This window comes from Oncorhynchus tshawytscha, unplaced genomic scaffold, assembly GCF_018296145.1.
Source record: "Oncorhynchus tshawytscha isolate Ot180627B unplaced genomic scaffold, Otsh_v2.0 Un_contig_260_pilon_pilon, whole genome shotgun sequence".
NCBI classification, from domain to species: domain Eukaryota; kingdom Metazoa; phylum Chordata; class Actinopteri; order Salmoniformes; family Salmonidae; genus Oncorhynchus; species Oncorhynchus tshawytscha.
Window position 1 is genome coordinate 16383 of NW_024608704.1, and position 25519 is coordinate 41901.

The 25519-nt window shown below is 46.7% G+C and overlaps 1 protein-coding gene across 1 annotated transcript in view; it reads left to right on the forward strand.

The window, feature by feature from the left end:
• Positions 1-24801, forward strand: part of LOC121843740 (FERM, ARHGEF and pleckstrin domain-containing protein 1-like) — a gene marked incomplete at its 5' end in the record, with an annotated part of 40798 nt that extends 15997 nt beyond the window's left edge. Inside the window, 12 exon segments of the mRNA XM_042313535.1 lie at positions 2696-2829; positions 3870-3951; positions 4500-4734; positions 9608-9738; positions 9897-9965; positions 11116-11205; positions 11432-11514; positions 11841-11953; positions 13158-13321; positions 22518-22625; positions 22887-23038; positions 24277-24801. Coding sequence (XP_042169469.1) covers positions 2696-2829; positions 3870-3951; positions 4500-4734; positions 9608-9738; positions 9897-9965; positions 11116-11205; positions 11432-11514; positions 11841-11953; positions 13158-13321; positions 22518-22625; positions 22887-23038; positions 24277-24310 — 1395 coding nt within the window.
• Positions 24802-25519: the final 718 nt, after the last annotated feature.

Here is a 25519-nt window from a genome sequence, read left to right on the forward strand (position 1 = left end):
CACTACCTATACAGCTGGTTAGACCCCCAGCTACACTACCTATACAGCTGGTTAACCCCCCAGCTACACTACCTATACAGCTGGTTAAACCCCCAGCTACACTACCTATACAGCTGGTTAAACCCCCCAGCTACACTACCTATACAGCTGGTTAACCCCCCAGCTACACTACCTATACAGCTGGTTAACCCCCAGCTACACTACCTATACAGCTGGTTAGACCCCCCAGCTACACTACCTATACAGCTGCTTAAACCCCCCAGCTACACTACCTATACAGCTGGTTAGACCCCCAGCTACACTACCTATACAGCTGGTTAAACCCCCAGCTACACTACCTATACAGCTGGTTAAACCCCCCAGCTAAACTACCTATACAGCTGGTTACCCCCCAGCTACACTACCTATACAGCTGGTTAACCCCCCCCAGCTACACTACCTATACAGCTGGTTAGACCCCCCCAGCTACACTACCTATACAGCTGGTTAAACCCCCAGCTACACTACCTATACAGCTGGTTAAACCCCCAGCTACACTACCTATACAGCTGGTTAACCCCCCAGCTACACTACCTATACAGCTGGTTAACCCCCCAGCTACACTACCTATACAGCTGGTTAACCCCCCCCCCAGCTACACTACCTATACAGCTGGTTAACCCCCCAGCTACACTACCTATACAGCTGGTTAACCCCCCAGCTACACTACCTATACAGCTGGTTAGACCCCCCAGCTACACTACCTATACAGCTGGTTAACCCCCCCCAGCTACACTACCTATACAGCTGGTTAACCCCCCAGCTACACTACCTATACAGCTGGTTAGACCCCCCCCAGCTACACTACCTATACAGCTGCTTAACCCCCCAGCTACACTACCTATACAGCTGGTTAGACCCCCCAGCTACACTACCTATACAGCTGGTTAAACCCCCCAGCTACACTACCTATACAGCTGGTTAAACTACCTATACAGCTGGTTACCCCCCAGCTACACTACCTATACAGCTGGTTAACCCCCCAGCTACACTACCTATACAGCTGGTTAGACCCCCAGCTACACTACCTATACAGCTGGTTAAACCCCCAGCTACACTACCTATACAGCTGGTTAAACCCCCAGCTACACTACCTATACAGCTGGTTAACCCCCCAGCTACACTACCTATACAGCTGGTTAACCCCCCAGCTACACTACCTATACAGCTGGTTAACCCCCCAGCTACACTACCTATACAGCTGGTTAACCCCCCAGCTACACTACCTATACAGCTGGTTAACCCCCCAGCTACACTACCTATACAGCTGGTTAGACCCCCCAGCTACACTACCTATACAGCTGGTTAAACCCCCAGCTACACTACCTATACAGCTGGTTAAACCCCCAGCTACACTACCTATACAGCTGGTTAAACCCCCCAGCTACACTACCTATACAGCTGGTTAACCCCCCAGCTACACTACCTATACAGCTGGTTAACCCCCAGCTACACTACCTATACAGCTGGTTAGACCCCCCAGCTACACTACCTATACAGCTGCTTAACCCCCCAGCTACACTACCTATACAGCTGGTTAGACCCCCCCAGCTACACTACCTATACAGCTGGTTAAACCCCCAGCTACACTACCTATACAGCTGGTTAAACCCCCCAGCTAAACTACCTATACAGCTGGTTACCCCCCCCAGCTACACTACCTATACAGCTGGTTAACCCCCCAGCTACACTACCTATACAGCTGGTTAGACCCCCCAGCTACACTACCTATACAGCTGGTTAGACCCCCAGCTACACTACCTATACAGCTGGTTAAACCCCCCAGCTACACTACATATACAGCTGGTTAGACCCCCCCAGCTACACTACCTCTACAGCTGGTTAGAACCCCCCAGCTACACTACCTATACAGCTGGTTAACCCCCCCCAGCTACACTACCTCTACAGCTGGTTACCCCCCAGCAATACTAGCTATATCTTGGTCTCTCCCTTCCCCAGCATAACCAGCCCACCGCTGCCTTCTATCACCAGCCAGCCAGCTGGACTCTCCTCTCTAACAGCTGTGTTGTCTCAGTGGTTCCAGGCTGTGCTGGGTAAAGAGGTAGTCTAACAGCTGTGTTGTGTCAGTGGTTCCAGGCTGTGCTGGGTAAAGAGGTAGTCTAACAGCTGTGTTGTCTCAGTGCTTCCAGGCTGTGCTGGGTAAAGAGGTAGTCTAACAGCTGTGTTGTCTCAGTGCTTCCAGGCTGTGCTGGGTAAAGAGGTAGTCTAACAGCTGTGTTGTCCCAGTGCTTCCAGGCTGTGCTGGGTAAAGAGGTAGTCTAACAGCTGTGTTGTCCCAGTGCTTCCAGGCTGTGCTGGGTAAAGAGGTAGTCTAACAGCTGTGTTGTCCCAGTGGTTCCAGGCTGTGCTGGGTAAAGAGGTAGTCTAACAGCTGTGTTGTCTCAGTGGTTCCAGGCTGTGCTGGGTAAAGAGGTAGTCTAACAGCTGTGTTGTCCCAGTGGTTCCAGGCTGTGCTGGGTAAAGAGGTAGTCTAACAGCTGTGTTGTCTCAGTGCTTCCAGGCTGTGCTGGGTAAAGAGGTAGTCTAACAGCTGTGTTGTCTCAGTGGTTCCAGGCTGTGCTGGGTAAAGAGGTAGTCTAACAGCTGTGTTGTGGCAGCGGTTCCAGGCTAGTCTAACAGCTGTGTTGTGTGTCAGTGGTTCCAGGCTGTGCTGGGTAAAGAGGACATCCTGCCAGACTCAGTGAGGACTCTGATCAACACCAACTATGATCCAGTCTATCAGTTACACCAGGCCTTCCTCAAGGAGGTGGAGCAGAGGCTGCAGCAATGGTGAGGAGTGGGTGTGGTGTGTGGGTGTGTGGGTGTGTGGGTGGGGAGATGTGGGGGTGTGTGTGTGTGTGTGTGTGTGTGTGTGTGTGTGTGTGTACCTCCAGGTTTTCAGCACCACTCTTCAGTGAGTCACTACAGCAGCCGGTCATACAGGACTGATCATCATCAGAGACCCCTGGTGGACGGCCCATCAGAGGCCCCTGGTGGACGGCCCATCAGAGGCCCCTGGTGGACGGCCCATCAGAGGTCCCTGGTGGAGGGCCCATCAGAGGCCCCGGTGGAGGGCCCATCAGAGACCCCGGTGGACGGCCCATCAGAGACCATCGGGGGACGGCCCATCAGAGACCCCCGGTGGACGACCCATCAGAGACCCCCGGTGGACGACCCATCAGAGACCCCGGTGGACGACCCATCAGAGACCCCGGTGGACGACCCATCAGAGACAGACCTAGTGAATACTGCTCCTCTGAGAGGACAGACCTAGTGAATACTGCTCCTCTGAGAGAATACTGCTCCTCTGAGAGAATACTGCTCCTCTGAGAGAATACTGCTCCTCTGAGAGGACAGACCTAGTGAATACTGCTCCTCTGAGAGAATACTGCTCCTCTGAGAGGACAGACCTAGTGAATACTGCTCATCTGAGAGGACAGACCTAGTGTATACTGCTCCACTACCCCATCTGCTGGTGGAGCTGTGTAACTACGCTGAGTAGCTCAGTGTTCTCTAGTAGGTACATGTGGCACATCTACATGTGGGTTGGAGAATCTCAGGAATGCAGTCAACGTGTCATAACTCTCTCAACCACTCACAGGAAGGGTTTGATCTTCTCCCGGGGATTGATGCTTCTCAGCTGTTAATCACTCTGTTGCAATGTGGTTTCAATTAGAGATGGACAGATGGGTTACTGAATTAGTGATGTTGTTTCTCCACTTGCCCCTCACTATGGTGTCACTGAGAGAGGGGGTGAAACACTGTCTGTCTGTCTCCTGCAGGGTTAGGCTTAGAAGCAGGTAACCATGTTGATTTCTCTCTGTCACCAGGGAGGGGCGGTCCAACGCCCACATTAAAGGAGACTACCAGCGTGTCGGTGACGTCATGCTGAAGAACATTCAGGGGTTAAAGGTACAGTAGACGTGGATATCGTTCCTGCCCTACAACATGTCCTCAGAGTAATGACCTGTGGGTTATAGGTGGAGTTACAGCCATCTGATGAATATGTAGGAGTATCACATGGGGTTGATCATGATAATCACATGGGGTTGGCATCTATACAGTAGCAGCTAACAGTCCTCTGTCCCTAACCCCTACATCTTCTACCTAACCTACCCCTCCTCCCTCTAACACCTACATCTTCTACCTAACCTACCCCTCTCCTCTCTCTCTAACCCCTACATCTTCTACCTAACCTACCCCTCTCCTCTCTCCCTAACCCCTCTCCTCCCTCTAACACCTACATCTTCTACCTAACCTACCCCCTCCTCTCTCTCTAACCCCTACATCTTCTACCTAACCTACCCCTCTCCTCTCTCTCTAACCCCTACATCTTCTACCTAACCTACCCCTCTCCTCTCTCTCTAACCCCTACATCTTCTACCTAACCTACCCCTCTCCTCTCTCTCTAACCCCTACATCTTCTACCTAACCTACCCCTCTCCTCTCTGCCCCAGCAGCAGTTGACGTCCCTCCTGCAGCGTCACGGTGAGGTGTTGGTTGAGTTGGAGCGTTCGTGCCGTGCCTCCCAGCGGCTGCAGGAGTTGTGTCGAGAGTTTGAGCAGCAGAAGGTGTGTTACCTGTCCCTGAACATGTTCCTGCTACGCCCCTTGCATCGTCTGCTGCACTACAAACTGATTCTGGAGAGACTCTGCAAACACTACCCCCCACACCAAGACTTCAGAGACAGCAGAGGTAGGACCCTGCTCCTCTAGTTAATATCTCAGAGAACCCTCCTCTAGTTGTCTAGTTAATATCTCAGAGAACCCTGCTCCTCTAGTTGTCTAGTTAATATCTCAGAGAGAACCCTCCTCCTCTAGTTGTCTAGTTAATATCTCAGAGAGAACCCTGCTCCTCTAGTTGTCTAGTTAATATCTCAGAGAGAACCCTCCTCCTCTAGTTGTCTAGTTAATATCTCAGAGAACCCTCCTCTAGTTGTCTAGTTAATATCTCAGAGAACCCTGCTCCTCTAGTTGTCTAGTTAATATCTGAGAACCCTCCTCTAGTTGTCTAGTTAATATCTCAGAGAACCCTCCTCCTCTAGTTGTCTAGTTAATATCTCAGAGAACCCTGCTCCTCTAGTTGTCTAGTTAATATCTCAGAGAACCCTGCTCCTCTAGTTGTCTAGTTAATATCTCAGAGAGAACCCTCCTCTAGTTGTCTAGTTAATATCTCAGAGAGAACCCCGCTCCTCTAGTTGTCTAGTTAATATCTCAGAGAGAACCCTCCTCCTCTAGTTGTCTAGTTAATATCTCAGAGAACCCTGCTCCTCTAGTTGTCTAGTTAATATCTCAGAGAACCCTGCTCCTCTAGTTGTCTAGTTAATATCTCAGAGAGAACCCTCCTCCTCTAGTTGTCTAGTTAATATCTCAGAGAACCCTGCTCCTCTAGTTGTCTAGTTAATATCTCAGAGAGAACCCTCCTCCTCTAGTTGTCTAGTTAATATCTCAGAGAACCCTCCTCCTCTAGTTGTCTAGTTAATATCTCAGAGAACCCTGCTCCTCTAGTTGTCTAGTTAATATCTCAGAGAGAACCCTCCTCCTCTAGTTGTCTAGTTAATATCTCAGAGAACCCTGCTCCTCTAGTTGTCTAGTTAATATCTCAGAGAACCCTCCTCTAGTTGTCTAGTTAATATCTCAGAGAACCCTCCTCCTCTAGTTGTCTAGTTAATATCTCAGAGAACCCTGCTCCTCTAGTTGTCTAGTTAATATCTCAGAGAACCCTGCTCCTCTAGTTAATATCTCAGAGAGAACCCTCCTCCTCTAGTTGTCTAGTTAATATCTCAGAGAGAACCCTGCTCCTCTAGTTGTCTAGTTAATATCTCAGAGAACCCTCCTCTAGTTGTCTAGTTAATATCTCAGAGAGAACCCTCCTCCTCTAGTTGTCTAGTTAATATCTCAGAGAACCCTGCTCCTCTAGTTGTCTAGTTAATATCTCAGAGAGAACCCTCCTCCTCTAGTTGTCTAGTTAATATCTCAGAGAACCCTGCTCCTCTAGTTGTCTAGTTAATATCTCAGAGAGAACCCTGCTCCTCTAGTTGTCTAGTTAATATCTCAGAGAGAACCCTCCTCCTCTAGTTGTCTAGTTAATATCTCAGAGAACCCTCCTCCTCTAGTTGTCTAGTTAATATCTCAGAGAGAACCCTCCTCTAGTTGTCTAGTTAATATCTCAGAGAGAACCCTCCTCTAGTTGTCTAGTTAATATCTCAGAGAACCCTGCTCCTCTAGTTGTCTAGTTAATATCTCAGAGAGAACCCTCCTCTAGTTGTCTAGTTAATATCTCAGAGAGAACCCTCCTCCTCTAGTTGTCTAGTTAATATCTCAGAGAACCCTCCTCCTCTAGTTGTCTAGTTAATATCTCAGAGAGAACCCTGCTCCTCTAGTTGTCCTAGTTAATATCTCAGAGAACCCTCCTCCTCTAGTTGTCTAGTTAATATCTCAGAGAGAACCCTCCTCTAGTTGTCTAGTTAATATCTCAGAGAGAACCCTCCTCCTCTAGTTAATATCTCAGAGAACCCTCTAGTTGTCTAGTTAATATCTCCTCTAGTTGTCTAGTTAATATCTCAGAGAACCCTCCTCCTCTAGTTAATATCTCAGAGAACCCTCCTCTAGTTGTCTAGTTAATATCTCAGAGAGAACCCTCCTCTAGTTGTCTAGTTAATATCTCAGAGAGAACCCTCCTCCTCTAGTTAATATCTCAGAGAGAACCCTCCTCCTCTAGTTGTCTAGTTAATATCTCAGAGAACCCTGCTCCTCTAGTTGTCTAGTTAATATCTCAGAGAGAACCCTCCTCTAGTTGTCTAGTTAATATCTCAGAGAACCCTCCTCTAGTTGTCTAGTTAATATCTCAGAGAGAACCCTCCTCCTCTAGTTAATATCTCAGAGAGAACCCTCCTCCTCTAGTTGTCTAGTTAATATCTCAGAGAGAACCCTCCTCTAGTTGTCTAGTTAATATCTCAGAGAACCCTCCTCCTCTAGTTGTCTAGTTAATATCTCAGAGAGAACCCTCCTCTAGTTGTCTAGTTAATATCTCAGAGAGAGAACCCTCCTCCTCTAGTTGTCTAGTTAATATCTCAGAGAGAACCCTCCTCCTCTAGTTGTCTAGTTAATATCTCAGAGAGAACCCTCCTCCTCTAGTTGTCTAGTTAATATCTCAGAGAACCCTGCTCCTCTAGTTGTCTAGTTAATATCTCAGAGAACCCTCCTCCTCTAGTTGTCTAGTTAATATCTCAGAGAACCCTCCTCCTCTAGTTGTCTAGTTAATATCTCAGAGAACCCTGCTCCTCTAGTTGTCTAGTTAATATCTCAGAGAACCCTGCTCCTCTAGTTGTCCTAGTTAATATCTAAGAGAGAACCCTCCTCCTCTAGTTGTCTAGTTAATATCTCAGAGAGAACCCTCCTCTAGTTGTCTAGTTAATATCTCAGAGAGAACCCTCCTCTAGTTGTCTAGTTAATATCTCAGAGAACCCTCCTCCTCTAGTTGTCTAGTTAATATCTCAGAGAACCCTCCTCCTCTAGTTGTCTAGTTAATATCTCAGAGAACCCTGCTCCTCTAGTTGTCTAGTTAATATCTCAGAGAACCCTGCTCCTCTAGTTGTCCTAGTTAATATCTAAGAGAGAACCCTCCTCCTCTAGTTGTCTAGTTAATATCTCAGAGAGAACCCTCCTCTAGTTGTCTAGTTAATATCTCAGAGAACCCTCCTCCTCTAGTTGTCTAGTTAATATCTCAGAGAACCCTCCTCCTCTAGTTGTCTAGTTAATATCTCAGAGAGAACCCTCCTCTAGTTGTCTAGTTAATATCTCAGAGAACCCTCCTCCTCTAGTTGTCTAGTTAATATCTCAGAGAACCCTGCTCCTCTAGTTGTCTAGTTAATATCTCAGAGAGAACCCTCCTCTAGTTGTCTAGTTAATATCTCAGAGAACCCTGCTCCTCTAGTTGTCTAGTTAATATCTCAGAGAGAACCCTCCTCTAGTTGTCTAGTTAATATCTCAGAGAACCCTGCTCCTCTAGTTGTCTAGTTAATATCTCAGAGAGAACCCTCCTCCTCTAGTTGTCTAGTTAATATCTCAGAGAGAACCCTCCTCCTCTAGTTGTCTAGTTAATATCTCAGAGAACCCTGCTCCTCTAGTTGTCTAGTTAATATCTCAGAGAACCCTGCTCCTCTAGTTGTCTAGTTAATATCTCAGAGAGAACCCTCCTCTAGTTGTCTAGTTAATATCTCAGAGAGAGAACCCTCCTCTAGTTGTCTAGTTAATATCTCAGAGAGAACCCTCCTCTAGTTGTCTAGTTAATATCTCAGAGAGAACCCTCCTCTAGTTGTCTAGTTAATATCTCAGAGAACCCTCCTCCTCTAGTTGTCTAGTTAATATCTCAGAGAGAGAACCCTCCTCCTCTAGTTGTCTAGTTAATATCTCAGAGAACCCTCCTCTAGTTGTCTAGTTAATATCTCAGAGAGAACCCTCCTCTAGTTGTCTAGTTAATATCTCAGAGAGAACCCTCCTCTAGTTGTCTAGTTAATATCTCAGAGAACCCTGCTCCTCTAGTTGTCTAGTTAATATCTCAGAGAGAACCCTGCTCCTCTAGTTGTCTAGTTAATATCTCAGAGAGAACCCTGCTCCTCTAGTTGTCTAGTTAATATCTCAGAGAACCCTGCTCCTCTAGTTGTCTAGTTAATATCTCAGAGAGAACCCTGCTCCTCTAGTTGTCTAGTTAATATCTCAGAGAACCCTGCTCCTCTAGTTGTCTAGTTAATATCTCAGAGAGAACCCTGCTCCTCTAGTTGTCTAGTTAATATCTCAGAGAACCCTGCTCCTCTAGTTGTCTAGTTAATATCTCAGAGAACCCTGCTCCTCTAGTTGTCTAGTTAATATCTCAGAGAGAGAACCCTCCTCTAGTTGTCTAGTTAATATCTCAGAGAGAGAACCCTCCTCTAGTTGTCTAGTTAATATCTCAGAGAACCCTGCTCCTCTAGTTGTCTAGTTAATATCTCAGAGAGAGAACCCTCCTCCTCTAGTTGTCTAGTTAATATCTCAGAGAGAACCCTGCTCCTCTAGTTGTCTAGTTAATATCTCAGAGAACCCTGCTCCTCTAGTTGTCTAGTTAATATCTCAGAGAACCCTGCTCCTCTAGTTGTCCTAGTTAATATCTCAGAGAACCCTGCTCCTCTAGTTGTCTAGTTAATATCTCAGAGAGAACCCTGCTCCTCTAGTTGTCTAGTTAATATCTCAGAGAACCCTCCTCCTCTAGTTGTCTAGTTAATATCTCAGAGAACCCTGCTCCTCTAGTTGTCTAGTTAATATCTCAGAGAACCCTCCTCCTCTAGTTGTCTAGTTAATATCTCAGAGAGAGAACCCTCCTCCTCTAGTTGTCTAGTTAATATCTCAGAGAACCCTCCTCCTCTAGTTGTCTAGTTAATATCTCAGAGAGAGAACCCTCCTCCTCTAGTTGTCTAGTTAATATCTCAGAGAGAGAACCCTCCTCCTCTAGCTGTCTAGTTAATATCTCAGAGAACCCTCCTCCTCTAGCTGATATATCAGAGATGGTGTGTGTACTAACACTCCTCCTCTAGCTGCCCTTGCTGATATATCAGAGATGGTGCTGCAGCTTCAGGGAACCATGATGAAGATGGAGAACATCCAGAAGCTTCTAGAACTGAAGAAAGATCTGACAGGTATCCAGGACCTGGCTATACCTGGCAGGGTAAGAGAACAGTTTTCCCTGGCTTTGCTTTGACAAGTATTGTACTGATTTATTCCAAGTTGTAGTACATCAGTCCTCATGTTGTCCTTTAGTGTATCTAACTTCCAGACATGTCGTTGTTCATTGTTTCCTCTGTGTTGTTTCTGTAACCCATCCAGGAGTTTATCAGACTGGGCTGTCTCAGTAAGCTCTCAGGGAAAGGACTACAGCAAAGAATGTTCTTCCTGGTTAGTCATTACTTCCTACTTCCTGTCACATGACTCCTCTGCTCCTCACTCACCCTATCCCTCTCGGTGTTCCTCCATCCCTCTCTCCTCCTCCAGTACAGTGATGTCTCATTATATCTCTGTGTTCCTCCCTCTCTCCTCCTCCAGTACAGTGATGTCTCATTATATCTCTGTGTTCCTCCCTCTCTCCTCCTCCAGTACAGTGATGTCTCATTATATCTCTGTGTTCCTCCCTCCCTCTCTCCTCCTCCAGTACAGTGATGTCTCATTATATCTCTGTGTTCCTCCCTCTCTCCTCCTCCAGTACAGTGATGTCTCATTATATCTCTGTGTTCCTCCCTCTCTCCTCCTCCGGTTCAGTGATGTCTCATTATATCTCTGTGTTCCTCCCTCCCTCTCTCCTCCAGTACAGTGATGTCTCATTATATCTGTGTTCCTCCCTCTCTCCTCCTCCAGTTCAGTGATGTCTCATTATATCTCTGTGTTCCTCCCTCTCTCCTCCGGTTCAGTGATGTCTCATTATATCTCTGTGTTCCTCCCTCTCTCCTCCAGTTCAGTGATGTCTCATTATATCTCTGTGTTCCTCCCTCTCTCCTCCAGTTCAGTGATGTCTCATTATATCTCTGTGTTCCTCCCTCTCTCCTCCTCCAGTACAGTGATGTCTCATTATATCTCTGTGTTCCTCCCTCTCTCCTCCAGTACAGTGATGTCTCATTATATCTGTGTTCCTCCCTCTCTCCTCCTCCAGTACAGTGATGTCTCATTATATATCTGTGTTCCTCCCTCTCTCCTCCTCCAGTTCAGTGATGTCTCATTATATCTCTGTGTTCCTCCCTCTCTCCTCCTCCAGTACAGTGATGTCTCATTATATCTCTGTGTTCCTCCCTCTCTCCTCCTCCAGTTCAGTGATGTCTCATTATATCTCTGTGTTCCTCCCTCTCTCCTCCAGTTCAGTGATGTCTCATTATATCTGTGTTCCTCCCTCTCTCCTCCTCCAGTACAGTGATGTCTCATTATATCTCTGTGTTCCTCCCTCTCTCCTCCTCCAGTTCAGTGATGTCTCATTATATCTGTGTTCCTCCCTCCCTCTCTCCTCCTCCAGTACAGTGATGTCTCATTATATCTCTGTGTTCCTCCCTCTCTCCTCCAGTTCAGTGATTCCCTGGTGTACACCAGCAGAGGTATGACAGCAGACAACCAGTTCAAAGTTCACGGCCAGCTGCCTCTCTACGGCATGACAGTAAGAGTCTCCAGAACCTGAACCATAACATTATGGGCCAGTTTCCTGGCCACACATTAAGCCTCGTCCTAAAACGCCAGATATATAGAGAAAACATTTATTCCAGGATTAGACTTAATGTGTGTCCGGGAAGCTGGCCCCATGCTGTTAGCTTCAGATAACATAACACAGCTGTAAATTAGTAGAGGTCACTCTCCTCTGATCCAACCTGTGTCTGTGTCCTCAGATCAGGGAGAGTGAGGATGAGTGGGGAGTTCCTCATTCCTTCACTCTGTTTGGTCAGCGCCAGTCTGTCGTCGTGGCAGCAAGGTACAAGTGTTCTTCTAGATGTGTTCTGGGTGTTATTCCGTTTTCTTGATGTTTAGGGTGTTTTACAGTTTTCTAGATGTTTTAGGGTGTTTTACAGTTTTCTAGATGTTTAGGGTGTTTTACAGTGTTCCAGGGTGGTTTAGTGTTTTAGGGTGTTCTAGAGTGTTTTAGAGTGTTCTAGAGTGTTCTAGAGTGTTCCAGGGTGGTTTAGTGTTTTAGGGTGTTCTAGAGCAGGGGTGTTAAACTCATTTAGCCCCAGGGGCCACAATCAGTCATCAGAGAGGTCCTAGCTGTGCATCTAACCCATGTCTGTACTCTGTACCTAGCTGTGTATCAGAGATGGTGAAATGGATGGAGGACATCAGGATGGCTGTAGTCCTGGTAGAACAGAGTAACAGACCTTCTACTGATCTACTGTCCACCAGTCGATCAGACCGCAGTAAGTCTTGTACCTGACCCCTAGACCTGATAGAGCAGAGTAACAGACCTTCTACTGATCTACTGTCCACCAGTCGATCAAACCACAGTAAGTCTTGTACCTGACCCCTGACCCTAGACCTGGCTGAACAGATGAATGGTCTTTCCTCTGATTTACAGTCCACCAGTCAATCTGACCGCAGTAAATCACACTACCTACTGCTACTACTTCTACAGGTGGAGTTAAAGGGCCCACAGCAGCCATGAACAGCCCTAACTAACCTAACCTTCCCACAGAGTACAGGCTGAGTCCTAACTAACCTAACCTTCCCACAGAGTACAGGCTGAGTCCTAACTAACCTTCCCACAGAGTACAGGCTGAGTCCTAACTAACCTTCCCACAGAGTACAGGCTGAGTCCTAACTAACCTTCCCACAGAGTACAGGCTGAGCCCTAACTAACCTAACCTTCCCACAGAGTACAGGCCGAGTCCTAACTAACCTAACCTTCCCACAGAGTACAAGCGGAGTCCTAACTAACCTTCCCACAGAGTACAGGCCGAGTCCTAACTAACCTTCCCACAGAGTACAGGCCGAGTCCTAACTAACCTAACCTTCCCACAGAGTACAAGCGGAGTCCTAACTAACCTTCCCACAGAGTACAGGCCGAGTCCTAACTAACCTAACCTTCCCACAGAGTACAAGCGGAGTCCTAACTAACCTTCTCACAGAGTACAGGCTGAGTCCTAACTAACCTAACCTTCTCACAGAGTACAGGCTGAGTCCTAACTAACCTAACCTGTCTTTACCTGGCCTCCAACACGACCAAACTGTATAGACATGTGGCCTGCAACACGACCAAACTGTATAGACATGTGGCCTGCAACACGACCAAACTGTATAGACATGTGGCCTGCAACACGACCAAACTGTATAGACATGTGGCCTGCAACACGACCAAACTGTATAGACATGTGGCCTGCAACACGACCAAACTGTATAGACATGTGGCCTGCAACACGACCAAACTGTATAGACATGTGGCCTGTAAAATGGGCTTTGAGTCCATCAATTCACATGATCACTTCTCTTATTTAGGTTTTGTGACAAGGATGTTTTGTGCTCCGAGAAACAACCTTGAACTTATCGGACCTGAGGGGAAAGAAAAGCTTGTCCTCTGTTTCTGTTCGTCAACTTTTCATCAACTCCTCTTGCTGCTGTTCTCAGAGTCTCCAGAAGAGGGCGGTGTGGAGGCTGAGTCAGAGGAGGAGCTGAGTGCGTCTCGTAGCTCATTGGAGCGTCAGTCAGCACAGAGAGGAAACACGACGGTTCATGTCTGCTGGCACCGCAACACCTCTGTGTCCATGGTGGACTTTAGTGTGGCTGTGGAGGTACCTACCTGACCCACAGTACCGTCTAACCTCTCTGTTTCTGTCTAACCTCTCTGTCTTCTCTACCTACCTGACCCACAGTACCGTCTAACCTCTCTGTCTTCTCTACCTACCTGACCCACAGTACCGTCTAACCTCTCTGTCTTCTCTACCTACCTGACCCACAGTACCGTCTAACCTCTCTGTTTCTGTCTAACCTCTCTGTCTTCTGTCTACCTACCTGACCCACAGTACCGTCTAACCTCTCTGTTTCTGTCTAACCTCTCTGTCTTCTCTACCTACCTGATCCACAGTACCGTCTAACCTCTCTGTTTCTGTCTAACCTCTCTGTCTTCTCTACCTACCTGACCCACAGTACCGTCTAACCTCTCTGTTTCTGTCTAACCTCTCTGTCTTCTGTCTACCTACCTGACCCACATTACCGTCTAACCTCTCTGTCTTCTGTCTAACCTCTCTGTCTTCTCTACCTACCTGACCCACAGTACCGTCTAACCTCTCTGTCTTCTGTCTACCTACCTGACCCACATTACCGTCTAACCTCTCTGTTTCTGTCTACCTACCTGACCCACATTACCGTCTAACCTCTCTGTCTTCTGTCTAACCTCTCTGTCTTCTCTACCTACCTGACCCACAGTACCGTCTAAACTCTCTGTCTTCTCTACCTACCTGACCCATAGTACCGTCTAACCTCTCTGTTTCTGTCTCACCTCTCTGTCTTCTCTACCTACCTGACCCACAGTACCGTCTAACCTCTCTGTCTTCTCTACCTACCTGACCCATAGTACCGTCTAACCTCTCTGTTTCTGTCTCACCTCTCTGTCTTCTCTACCTACCTGACCCACAGTACCGTCTAACCTCTCTGTTTCTGTCTTCTCTACCTACCTGATCCACAGTACCGTCTAACCTCTCTGTTTCTGTCTCACCTCTCTGTCTTCTCTACCTACCTGATCCACAGTACCGTCTAACCTCTCTGTTTCTGTCTCACCTCTCTGTCTTCTCTACCTACCTGATCCACAGTACCGTCTAACCTCTCTGTCTTCTGTCTTTTCTACCTACCTGACCCACAGTACCGTCTAACCTCTCTCTCTGTCTTCTGTCTTCTCTACCTACCTGACCCACAGTACCGTCTAACCTCTGTCTCCGTCTAACCTCTCTGTCTTCTCTACCTACCTGACCCACAGTACCGTCTAACCTCTCTGTTTCTGTCTAACCTCTCTGTCTTCTCTACCTACCTGACCCACAGTACCGTCTAACCTCTGTCTTCTCTACCTACCTGACCCACAGTACCGTCTAACCTCTCTGTCTTCTCAACCTACCTGATCCACAGTACCGTCTAACCTCTCTGTTTCTGTCTAACCTCTCTGTCTTCTGTCTTCTCAACCTACCTGACCCACAGTACCGTCTAACCTCTCTGTTTCTGTCTAACCTCTCTGTCTTCTGTCTTCTCTACCTACCTGACCCACAGTACCGTCTAACCTCTCTGTCTTCTCTACCTACCTGACCCACAGTACCGTCTAACCTCTCTGTCTTCTCTACCTACCTGACCCACAGTACCGTCTAACCTCTGTCTTCTCTACCTACCTGACCCACAGTACCGTCTAACCTCTCTGTCTTCTCAACCTACCTGACCCACAGTACCGTCTAACCTCTCTGTCTTCTCTACCTACCTGACCCACAGTACCGTCTAACCTCTGTTTCTGTCTAACCTCTCTGTCTTCTCTACCTACCTGACCCACAGTACCGTCTAACCTCTCTGTCTTCTCTACCTACCTGACCCACAGTACCGTCTAACCTCTCTGTCTCCGTCTAACCTCTGTCTCTGTCTAACTCTCTGTCTCCGTCTAACCTCTGTCTTCTCTACCTACCTGACCCACAGTACCGTCTAATCTCTCTGTCTTCTCTACCTACCTGACCCACAGTACCGTCTAACCTCTGTCTTCTCAACCTACCTGACCCACAGTACCGTCTAACCTCTCTGTCTTCTCTACCTACCTGACCCACAGTACCGTCTAACCTCTCTGTTTCTGTTTTCTCAACCTACCTGACCCACAGTACCGTCTAACCTCTGTCTTCTCAACCTACCTGATCCACAGTACCGTCTAACCTCTCTGTTTTTGTCTTCTCTACCTACCTGACCCACAGTACCGTCTAACCTCTCTGTCTCCGTCTAACCTCTCTGTCTTCTCTACCTACCTGACCCACAGTACCGTCTAACCTCTGTCTCCGTCTAACCTCTCTGTCTTCTCTACCTACCTGACCCACAGTACCGTCTAACCTCTCTGTTTCTGTCTAACCTCTCTGTCTTCTCTACCTACCTGACCCACAGTACCGTCTAACCTCTGTCTTCTCTACCTACCTGACCCACAGTACCGTCTAACCTCTCTGTCTTCTCAACCTACCTGATCCACAGTACCGTCTAACCTCTCTGTTTCTGTCTAACCTCTCTGTCTTCTGTCTTCTCAACCTACCTGACCCACAGTACCGTCTAACCTCTCTGTTTCTGTCTAACCTCTCTGTCTTCTGTCTTCTCTACCTACCTGACCCACAGTACCGTCTAACCTCTCTGTTTCTGTTTTCTCAACCTACCTGACCCACAGTACCGTCTAACCTCTGTCTTCTCTACCTACCTGACCCACAGTACCGTCTAACCTCTCTGTATTCTCTACCTACCTGATCCACAGTACTGTCCAACCTCTCTGTCTCCGTCTAACTTCTGTCTCCTCTACCTACCTGACCCACAGTACCGTCTAACCTCTTTGTTTCTGTCCTCTCTACCTGCCTGACCCACAGTACCGTCTAACCTCTCTGTCTTCTCTACCTACCTTATCCACAGTACCGTCTAACCTCTCTGTCTTCTCTACCTACCTGATCCACAGTACCGTCTAACCTCTCTGTTTCTGTCTAACCTCTCTGTCTTCTCTACCTACCTGACCCACAGTACCGTCTAACCTCTCTGTCTTCTCAACCTACCTGACCCACAGTACCGTCTAACCTCTCTGTTTCGGTTTTCTCTACCTACCTGACCCACAGTACCGTCTAACCTCTCTGTCTCTTTCTAACCTCTCTGTCTCTGTCTTCTCAACCTACCTGACCCACAGTACCGTCTAACCTCTCTGTTTCTGTCTTCTCTACCTACCTGATCCACAGTACCGTCTAACCTCTCTGTCTTCTCTACCTACCTGACCCACAGTACCGTCTAACCTCTCTGTCTCTGTCTTCTCAACCTACCTGACCCACAGTACCGTCTAACCTCTCTGTCTCTTTCTAACCTCTCTGTCTCTGTCTTCTCAACCTACCTGACCAACAGTACCGTCTAACCTCTCTGTTTCTGTCTTCTCTACCTACCTGATCCACAGTACCGTCTAACCTCTCTGTCTTCTCTACCTACCTGACCCACAGTACTGGATATAACCTGATACAGAGAGTTGGGATATAACCTGATATAACCTGATACAGAGAGGTGGGAAATAACCTGGTACAGAGAGGTGGGATATAACCTGATACAGAGAGGTGGGAAATAACCTGATATAACCTGATACAGAGAGGTGGGATATAACCTGGTACAGAGAGGTGGGATATAACCTGGTACAACCTGGTACAGAGAGGTGGGATATAACCGGATATAACCTGATACAGAGAGGTGGGATATAACCTGGTACAGAGAGGTGGGATATAACCTGGTACAGAGAGGTGGGATATAACCTGATACAGAGAGGTGGGAAATAACCTGATACAGAGAGGTGGGATATAACCTGATACAAAGAGGTGGGGAATAACCTGATACAGAGAGGTGGGATATAACCTGGTACAGAGAGGTGGGGAATAACCTGATACAGAGAGGTGGGTCATAACCTGATACAACCTGATACAGAGAGGTGGGATATAACCTGGTACAGAGAGATGGGCTATAACCTGGTTCAGAGAGGTGGGCTATAACCTGATACAGAGAGGTGGGCTATAACCTGGTACAGAGAGGTGGGCTATAACCTGATACAGAGAGGTGGGGAAATAACCTGATATAACCTGATACAGAGAGGTGGGATATAACCTGGTACAGAGAGGTGGGCTATAACCTGATACAGAGAGGTGGGATATAACCTGGTACAGAGAGGTGGGCTATAACCTGATACAGAGAGGTGGGAAATAACCTGATATAACCTGATACAGAGAGGTGGGATATAACCTGGTACAGAGAGGTGGGCTATAACCTGGTACAGAGAGGTGGGCTATAACCTGATACAGAGAGGTGGGAAATAACCTGGTACAGAGAGGTGGGCTATAACCTGATACAACCTGATTCAGAGAGGTGGGATATAACCTGATACAGAGAGGTAGGATATAACCTGACCCACAGTACTGGATATAACCTGGTACAGAGAGGTGGGATATAACCTGGTACAGAGAGGTGGGATATAACCTGATACAGAGAGGTGGGATATAACCTGATACAGAGAGGTGGGAAATAACCTGATACAGAGAGGTGGGAAATAACCTGATATAACCTGATACAGAGAGGTGGGATATAACCTGGTACAGAGAGGTGGGCTATAACCTGATACAGAGAGGTGGGAAATAACCTGATATAACCTGATACAGAGAGGTGGGCTATAACCTGATAGAGAGGTGGGATATAACCTGGTACAGAGAGGTGGGATATAACCTGATACAGAGAGGTTGGAAATAACCTGGTACAGAGAGGTGGGAAATAACCTGATATAACCTGGTACAGAGGTGGGATATAACCTGGTACAGAGAGGTTGGAAATAACCTGGTACAGAGAGGTGGGAAATAACCTGATACAACCTGGTTCAGAGAGGTGGGATATAACCTGATACAGAGAGGTGGGATATAACCTGATACAGAGAGGTGGGATATAACCTGGTACAACCTGGTACAGAGAGGTGGGATATAACCTGATACAGAGAGGTGGGATATAACCTGGTACAACCTGGTACAGAGAGGTAGGATATAACCTGATACAGAGAGGTGGGATATAACCTGGTACAACCTGGTACAGAGAGGTAGGATATAACCTGATACAGAGAGGTGGGATATAACCTGATACAGAGAGGTGGGATATAACCTGATACAGAGAGGTGGGATATAACCTGGTACAGAGAGGTGGGATATAACCTGATACAGAGAGGTGGGATATAACCTGATATAACCTGATACAGAGAGGTGGGAAATAACCTGATATAACCTGGTACAGAGAGGTGGGATATAACCTGATACAGAGAGGTGGGATATAACCTGATACAGAGAGGTGGGATATAACCTGGTACAGAGAGGTGGGATATAACCTGGTACAACCTGGTACAGAGAGGTGGGATATAACCGGATATAACCTGATACAGAGAGGTGGGATATAACCTGGTACAGAGAGGTGGGATATAACCTGATACAGAGAGGTGGGAAATAACCTGATACAGAGAGGTGGGATATAACCTGATACAAAGAGGTGGGGAATAACCTGATACAGAGAGGTGGGATATAACCTGGTACAGAGAGGTGGGGAATAACCTGATACAGAGAGGTGGGTCATAACCTGATACAACCTGATACAGAGAGGTGGGATATAACCTGGTACAGAGAGATGGGCTATAACCTGGTTCAGAGAGGTGGGCTATAACCTGATACAGAGAGGTGGGCTATAACCTGGTACAGAGAGGTGGGCTATAACCTGATACAGAGAGGTGGGGAAATAACCTGATATAACCTGATACAGAGAGGTGGGATATAACCTGGTACAGAGAGGTGGGCTATAACCTGATACAGAGAGGTGGGATATAACCTGGTACAGAGAGGTGGGCTATAACCTGATACAGAGAGGTGGGAAATAACCTGATATAACCTGATACAGAGAGGTGGGATATAACCTGGTACAGAGAGGTGGGCTATAACCTGGTACAGAGAGGTGGGAAATAACCTGGTACAGAGAGGTGGGCTATAACCTGATACAGAGAGGTGGGAAATAACCTGATACAACCTGATTCAGAGAGGTGGGATATAACCTGATACAGAGAGGTAGGATATAACCTGACCCACAGTACTGGATATAACCTGGTACAGAGAGGTGGGATATAACCTGGTACAGAGAGGTGGGATATAACCTGATACAGAGAGGTGGGATATAACCTGATACAGAGAGGTGGGAAATAACCTGATACAGAGAGGTGGGAAATAACCTGATATAACCTGATACAGAGAGGTGGGATATAACCTGGTACAGAGAGGTGGGCTATAACCTGATACAGAGAGGTGGGAAATAACCTGATATAACCTGATACAGAGAGGTGGGCTATAACCTGATAGAGAGGTGGGATATAACCTGGTACAGAGAGGTGGGATATAACCTGATACAGAGAGGTTGGAAATAACCTGGTACAGAGAGGTGGGAAATAACCTGATATAACCTGGTACAGAGGTGGGATATAACCTGGTACAGAGAGGTTGGAAATAACCTGGTACAGAGAGGTGGGAAATAACCTGATACAACCTGGTTCAGAGAGGTGGGATATAACCTGATACAGAGAGGTGGGATATAACCTGATACAGAGAGGTGGGATATAACCTGGTACAACCTGGTACAGAGAGGTGGGATATAACCTGATACAGAGAGGTGGGATATAACCTGGTACAACCTGGTACAGAGAGGTAGGATATAACCTGATACAGAGAGGTGGGATATAACCTGGTACAACCTGGTACAGAGAGGTAGGATATAACCTGATACAGAGAGGTGGGATATAACCTGATACAGAGAGGTGGGATATAACCTGATACAGAGAGGTGGGATATAACCTGGTACAGAGAGGTGGGATATAACCTGATACAGAGAGGTGGGATATAACCTGATATAACCTGATACAGAGAGGTGGGAAATAACCTGATATAACCTGGTACAGAGAGGTGGGATATAACCTGATACAGAGAGGTGGGATATAACCTGATACAGAGAGGTGGGATATAACCTGATATAACCTGATACAGAGAGGTGGGATATAACCTGATACAGAGAGGTGGGAAATAACCTGATATAACCTGGTACAGAGTGATGGGATATAACCTGATACAACCTGATTCAGAGAGGTGGGATATAACCTGATACAGAGAGGTAGGATATAACCTGACCCACAGTACTGGATATAACCTGGTACAGAGAGGTGGGATATAACCTGGTACAGAGAGGTGGGATATAACCTGATACAGAGAGGTGGGAAATAACCTGATACAGAGAGGTGGGAAATAACCTGATATAACCTGATACAGAGAGGTGGGATATAACCTGGTACAGAGAGGTGGGCTATAACCTGATACAGAGAGGTGGGAAATAACCTGATATAACCTGATACAGAGAGGTGGGCTATAACCTGATAGAGAGGTGGGATATAACCTGGTACAGAGAGGTGGGATATAACCTGATACAGAGAGGTTGGAAATAACCTGGTACAGAGAGGTGGGAAATAACCTGATATAACCTGGTACAGAGGTGGGATATAACCTGGTACAGAGAGGTTGGAAATAACCTGGTACAGAGAGGTGGGAAATAACCTGATACAACCTGGTTCAGAGAGGTGGGATATAACCTGATACAGAGAGGTGGGATATAACCTGATACAGAGAGGTGGGATATAACCTGGTACAACCTGGTACAGAGAGGTGGGATATAACCTGATACAGAGAGGTGGGATATAACCTGGTACAACCTGGTACAGAGAGGTAGGATATAACCTGATACAGAGAGGTGGGATATAACCTGGTACAACCTGGTAAGGAGAGGTAGGATATAACCTGATACAGAGAGGTGGGATATAACCTGATACAGAGAGGTGGGATATAACCTGATACAGAGAGGTGGGATATAACCTGATACAGAGAGGTGGGATATAACCTGATACAGAGAGGTGGGATATAACCTGATATAACCTGATACAGAGAGGTGGGAAATAACCTGATACAACCTGGTTCAGAGTGGTGGGATATAACCTGATACAGAGAGGTGGGATATAACCTGATATAACCTGGTACAAAGAGGTGGGATATAACCGGATATAACCTGGTACAGAGAGGTGGGATATAACCTGGTACAGAGAGGTGGGATATAACCTGATATAACCTGGTACAAAGAGGTGGGATATAACCGGATATAACCTGGTACAGAGAGGTGGGATATAACCTGATATAACCTGGTACAAAGAGGTGGGATATAACCTGATACAGAGAGGTGGGATATAACCTGATACAGAGAGGTGGGATATAACCTGATACAGAGAGGTGGGATATAACCTGATACAGAGAGGTGGGATATAACCTGATACAGAGAGGTGGGATATAACCTGATATAACCTGGTACAGAGAGGTGGGATATAACCTGATACAGAGAGGTGGGATATAACCTGATATAACCTGATACAGAGAGGTGGGCTATAACCGGATATAACCTGGTACAGAGAGGTGGGATATAACCTGGTACAGAGAGGTGGGATATAACCTGATATAACCTGGTACAAAGAGGTGGGATATAACCAGATATAACCTGGTACAGAGAGGTGGGATATAACCTGGTACAGAGAGGTGGGATATAACCTGGTACAGAGAGGTGGGATATAACCTGATACAGAGAGGTGGGAAATAACCTGGTACAGAGAGGTGGGATATAACCTGATATAACCTGATACAGAGAGGTGGGATATAACCTGGTACAGAGAGGTGGGATATAACCTGATATAACCTGATACAGAGAGGTGGGATATAACCCTATATAACCTGATACAGAGAGGTGGGATATAACCTGATACAGAGAGGTGGGATATAACCTGGTACAGAGAGGTGGGAAATAACCTGATACAGAGAGGTGGGAAATAACCTGATATAACCTGGTACAGAGAGGTGGGATATAACCTGATACAACCTGGTACAGAGAGGTGGGATATAACCTGATATAACCTGGTACAGAGAGGTGGGATATAACCTGGTACAGAGAGTTGGGATATAACCTGATATAACCTGATACAGAGAGGTGGGATATAACCTGGTACAGAGAGTTGGGATATAACCTGATATAACCTGGTACAGAGAGGTGGGATATAACAACATTATAACTTCAAGACCAGACAACCTGTGTTAATCTCTTCTGCTATTGGTTACTCCTGTGTTAATGTCTCTTCTTGTTGGTCCTTTCTCCCCCTATCAGAACCAGTTATCAGGTAACCTGCTGAGGAAGTTTAAGAACAGTAATGGATGGCAGAAACTCTGGGTGGTCTTCACCAACTTCAGCCTGTTCTTCTACAAGTCACATCAGGTAAGGACCCTAACCTAAACCTAACTCTAACCTAAACCTAACTCTAACCTAAACCTAACTCTAACCTAAACCTAACCTAAACCTAACTCTAACCTAAACCTAACTCTAACCTAAACCTAACTCTAACCTAAACCTAACTCTGGGGGGTCTTCACCAACTTCAGCCTGTTCTTCTACAAGTCACATCAGGTAACATCAGGTATCTCTATATAGTATTTATTATGGGATGCAGTAGTCTAAAGGTCATCTCTGTTCCCTATAGGATGACTACCCTCTGGCCAGCCTCCCGTTGCTAGGCTACTCGTTGACGGTTCCCGCGGAGACAGAGAACATCCAGAAGGACTACGTTTTCAAGCTCCACTTCAAGTCTCACGTGTACTACTTCAGATCAGAGAGCCAGTACACCTTCCAGAGGTCAGTTCCCTTGGCAACCTGTTGTGTGGTGTTATCTTCAGTAGTGTGGTAGTGTAGTGTTGTCTTCAGTAGTGTGGTGTTGTCTTGTCTTCAGTAGTGTGGTGTTGTCTACAGTAGTGTGGTGTTGTCTTGTCTTCAGTAGTGTGGTGTTGTCTTCAGTAGTGTTGTGTTGTCTTGTTGTCTTTAGTAGTGTTGTCTTCAGTAGTGTGGTGTTGTCTTCAGTAGTGTTGTGTTGTCTTGTTGTCTTCAGTGGTGTTGTCTTCAGTAGTGTTGTTGTCTTGTTGTCTTGTTGTCTTCAGTAGTGTTGTGTTGTCTTGTTGTCTTCAGTGGTGTTGTCTTCAGTAGTGTTGTGTTGTCTTGTTGTCTTCAGTAGTGTTGTCTTCAGTAGTGTTGTGTTGTCTTGTCTTCAGTAGTGTGGTGGTGTCTTGTAGTCTTCAGTAGTGTGGTGTTGTTTTCAGTAGTGTGGTGGTGTCTTCAGTAGTGTGGTGTTGTCTTGTAGTCTTCAGTAGTGTGGTGTTGTCTTCAGTAGTGTGGTCTTGTTGTCTTCAGTGGTGTTGTCTTCAGTAGTGTTGTCTTGTTGTCTTCAGTGGTGTTGTCTTCAGTAGTGTTGTGTTGTCTTGTTGTCTTCAGTGGTGTTGTCTTCAGTAGTGTTGTGTTGTCTTGTTGTCTTCAGTGGTGTTGTCTTCAGTAGTGTTGTGTTGTCTTCAGTTGTGTTGTCTTGTCTTCAGTTGTGTTGTCTTCAGTAGTGTGGTGTTGTCTTGTTGTGTTGTCTTGTTGTCTTCAGTAGTGTGGTGTTGTCTTGTTGTCTTCAGTGGTGTGGTGTTGTCTTCAGTGGTGTTGTCTTCAGTAGTGTGGTGTTGTCTTCAGTGGTGTTGTCTTCAGTAGTGTGGTGTTGTCTTCAGTAGTGTGGTGTTGTCTTGTTGTGTTGTCTTCAGTAGTGTGGTGTTGTCTTCAGTGGTGTTGTCTTCAGTAGTGTGGTGTTGTCTTCAGTGGTGTGGTGTTGTCTTCAGTGGTGTGGTGTTGTCTTCAGTGGTGTGGTGTTGTCTTCAGTAGTGTGGTGTTGTCTTGTTGTTTTCAGTAGTGTGGTGTTTGGTAGTGCTACCTGTGTCTTCCTCCAGGTGGATGGAGGTGATCCGTAGTGCTACCTGTCTGTCTCTAACCTGTCTGTCTGTCTCCAGGTGGATGGAGGTGATCCGTAGTGCTACCTGTCTGTCTCTAACCTGTCTGTCTGTCTCCAGGTGGATGGAGGTGATCCGTAGTGCTACCTGTTGAGCTAGTCGACCCCTCCTGAGCCAGAGGAAGGATCCTTACTGACCACGGAGCCAGTGAGGACTAGGAGGACACTGACCAACCCTCTTCTAGTCTGCTCCTTCCTGCCCTTTAGGCCTCTTCTAGACGGCTCCTTCCTGTCCTTTAGGCCTCTTCTAGACGGCTCCTTCCTGCCCTTTAGGCCTCTTCTAGACGGCTCCTACCTGCACTTTAGGCCTCTTCTTTCACCCTGCCCTCTCTTCACCTCTGGAGTACCGGCTCACTTTACTCCAGGTTACTTTACTAACCACCTGTCTGTATTGCCACAACGTGACCCTTTTGGGTGTATATCCTCCTTCTCTCTCTATATGAAAACTCACTTTCTCTAAATACTCTGGCCATGAGGAGATATTCTCCTCCAGGAATTTACGACCTCTCTGACCACAGCATCCTGGGTGTAGGAGACAGAGAGATGGTGCAGAGGTATGACACCGGTGACCCCGCACATTGACTCTGTACCGGTACCCCCTGTATATAGTCTCATTACTAACCGGTGCCCCCTGCATATAGTCTCATTACTAACCGGTGCCCCCTGCATATAGTCTCATTACTAGCCGGTACCCCCTGCATATAGTCTCGCTATGATTATTATTACTGCTGCTCTTTAATTATTTGTTAATTTTAGTTCTTATTCATTATTTTTTACTGCATTGTGACTAATCAAATTTGATTTCAATCTTTTCTTGCCCATTCACCCTCTGAATGGCAAAGAATCATTATTTAACCCGTCTCCTCCCCTTCATCTACACTGATTGAAGTGAATTTAAGGTGACATCAATAAGGGATCCTGGATTCACCTGGTCAGTCTGTCATGGGAAGAATGAATGTGCTAAACATTGAGATAGTAAATGAATGATAGGAAATGAAAGAGACTGGGTGTTCTGTTAGAATGGATCTCTGAAGAAAGACAGAAGGCTTTGGAATGTGTTTGATGGAGGAGAGGACAGCAATGCGTTGATACATGGGGAGACAGATGGACATCTGTGGATTAGGTGAAGGAGGGGTTGAGGTCAGGAGGTGAGGACAGAGATGTGTTGATACATGGGGAGACAGATGGACATCTGTGGATTAGGTGAAGGAGGGGTTGAGGTCAGGAGGTGAGGACAGAGATGTGTTGATACATGGGGAGACAGATGGACATCTGTGGATTAGGTGAAGGAGGGGTTGAGGTCA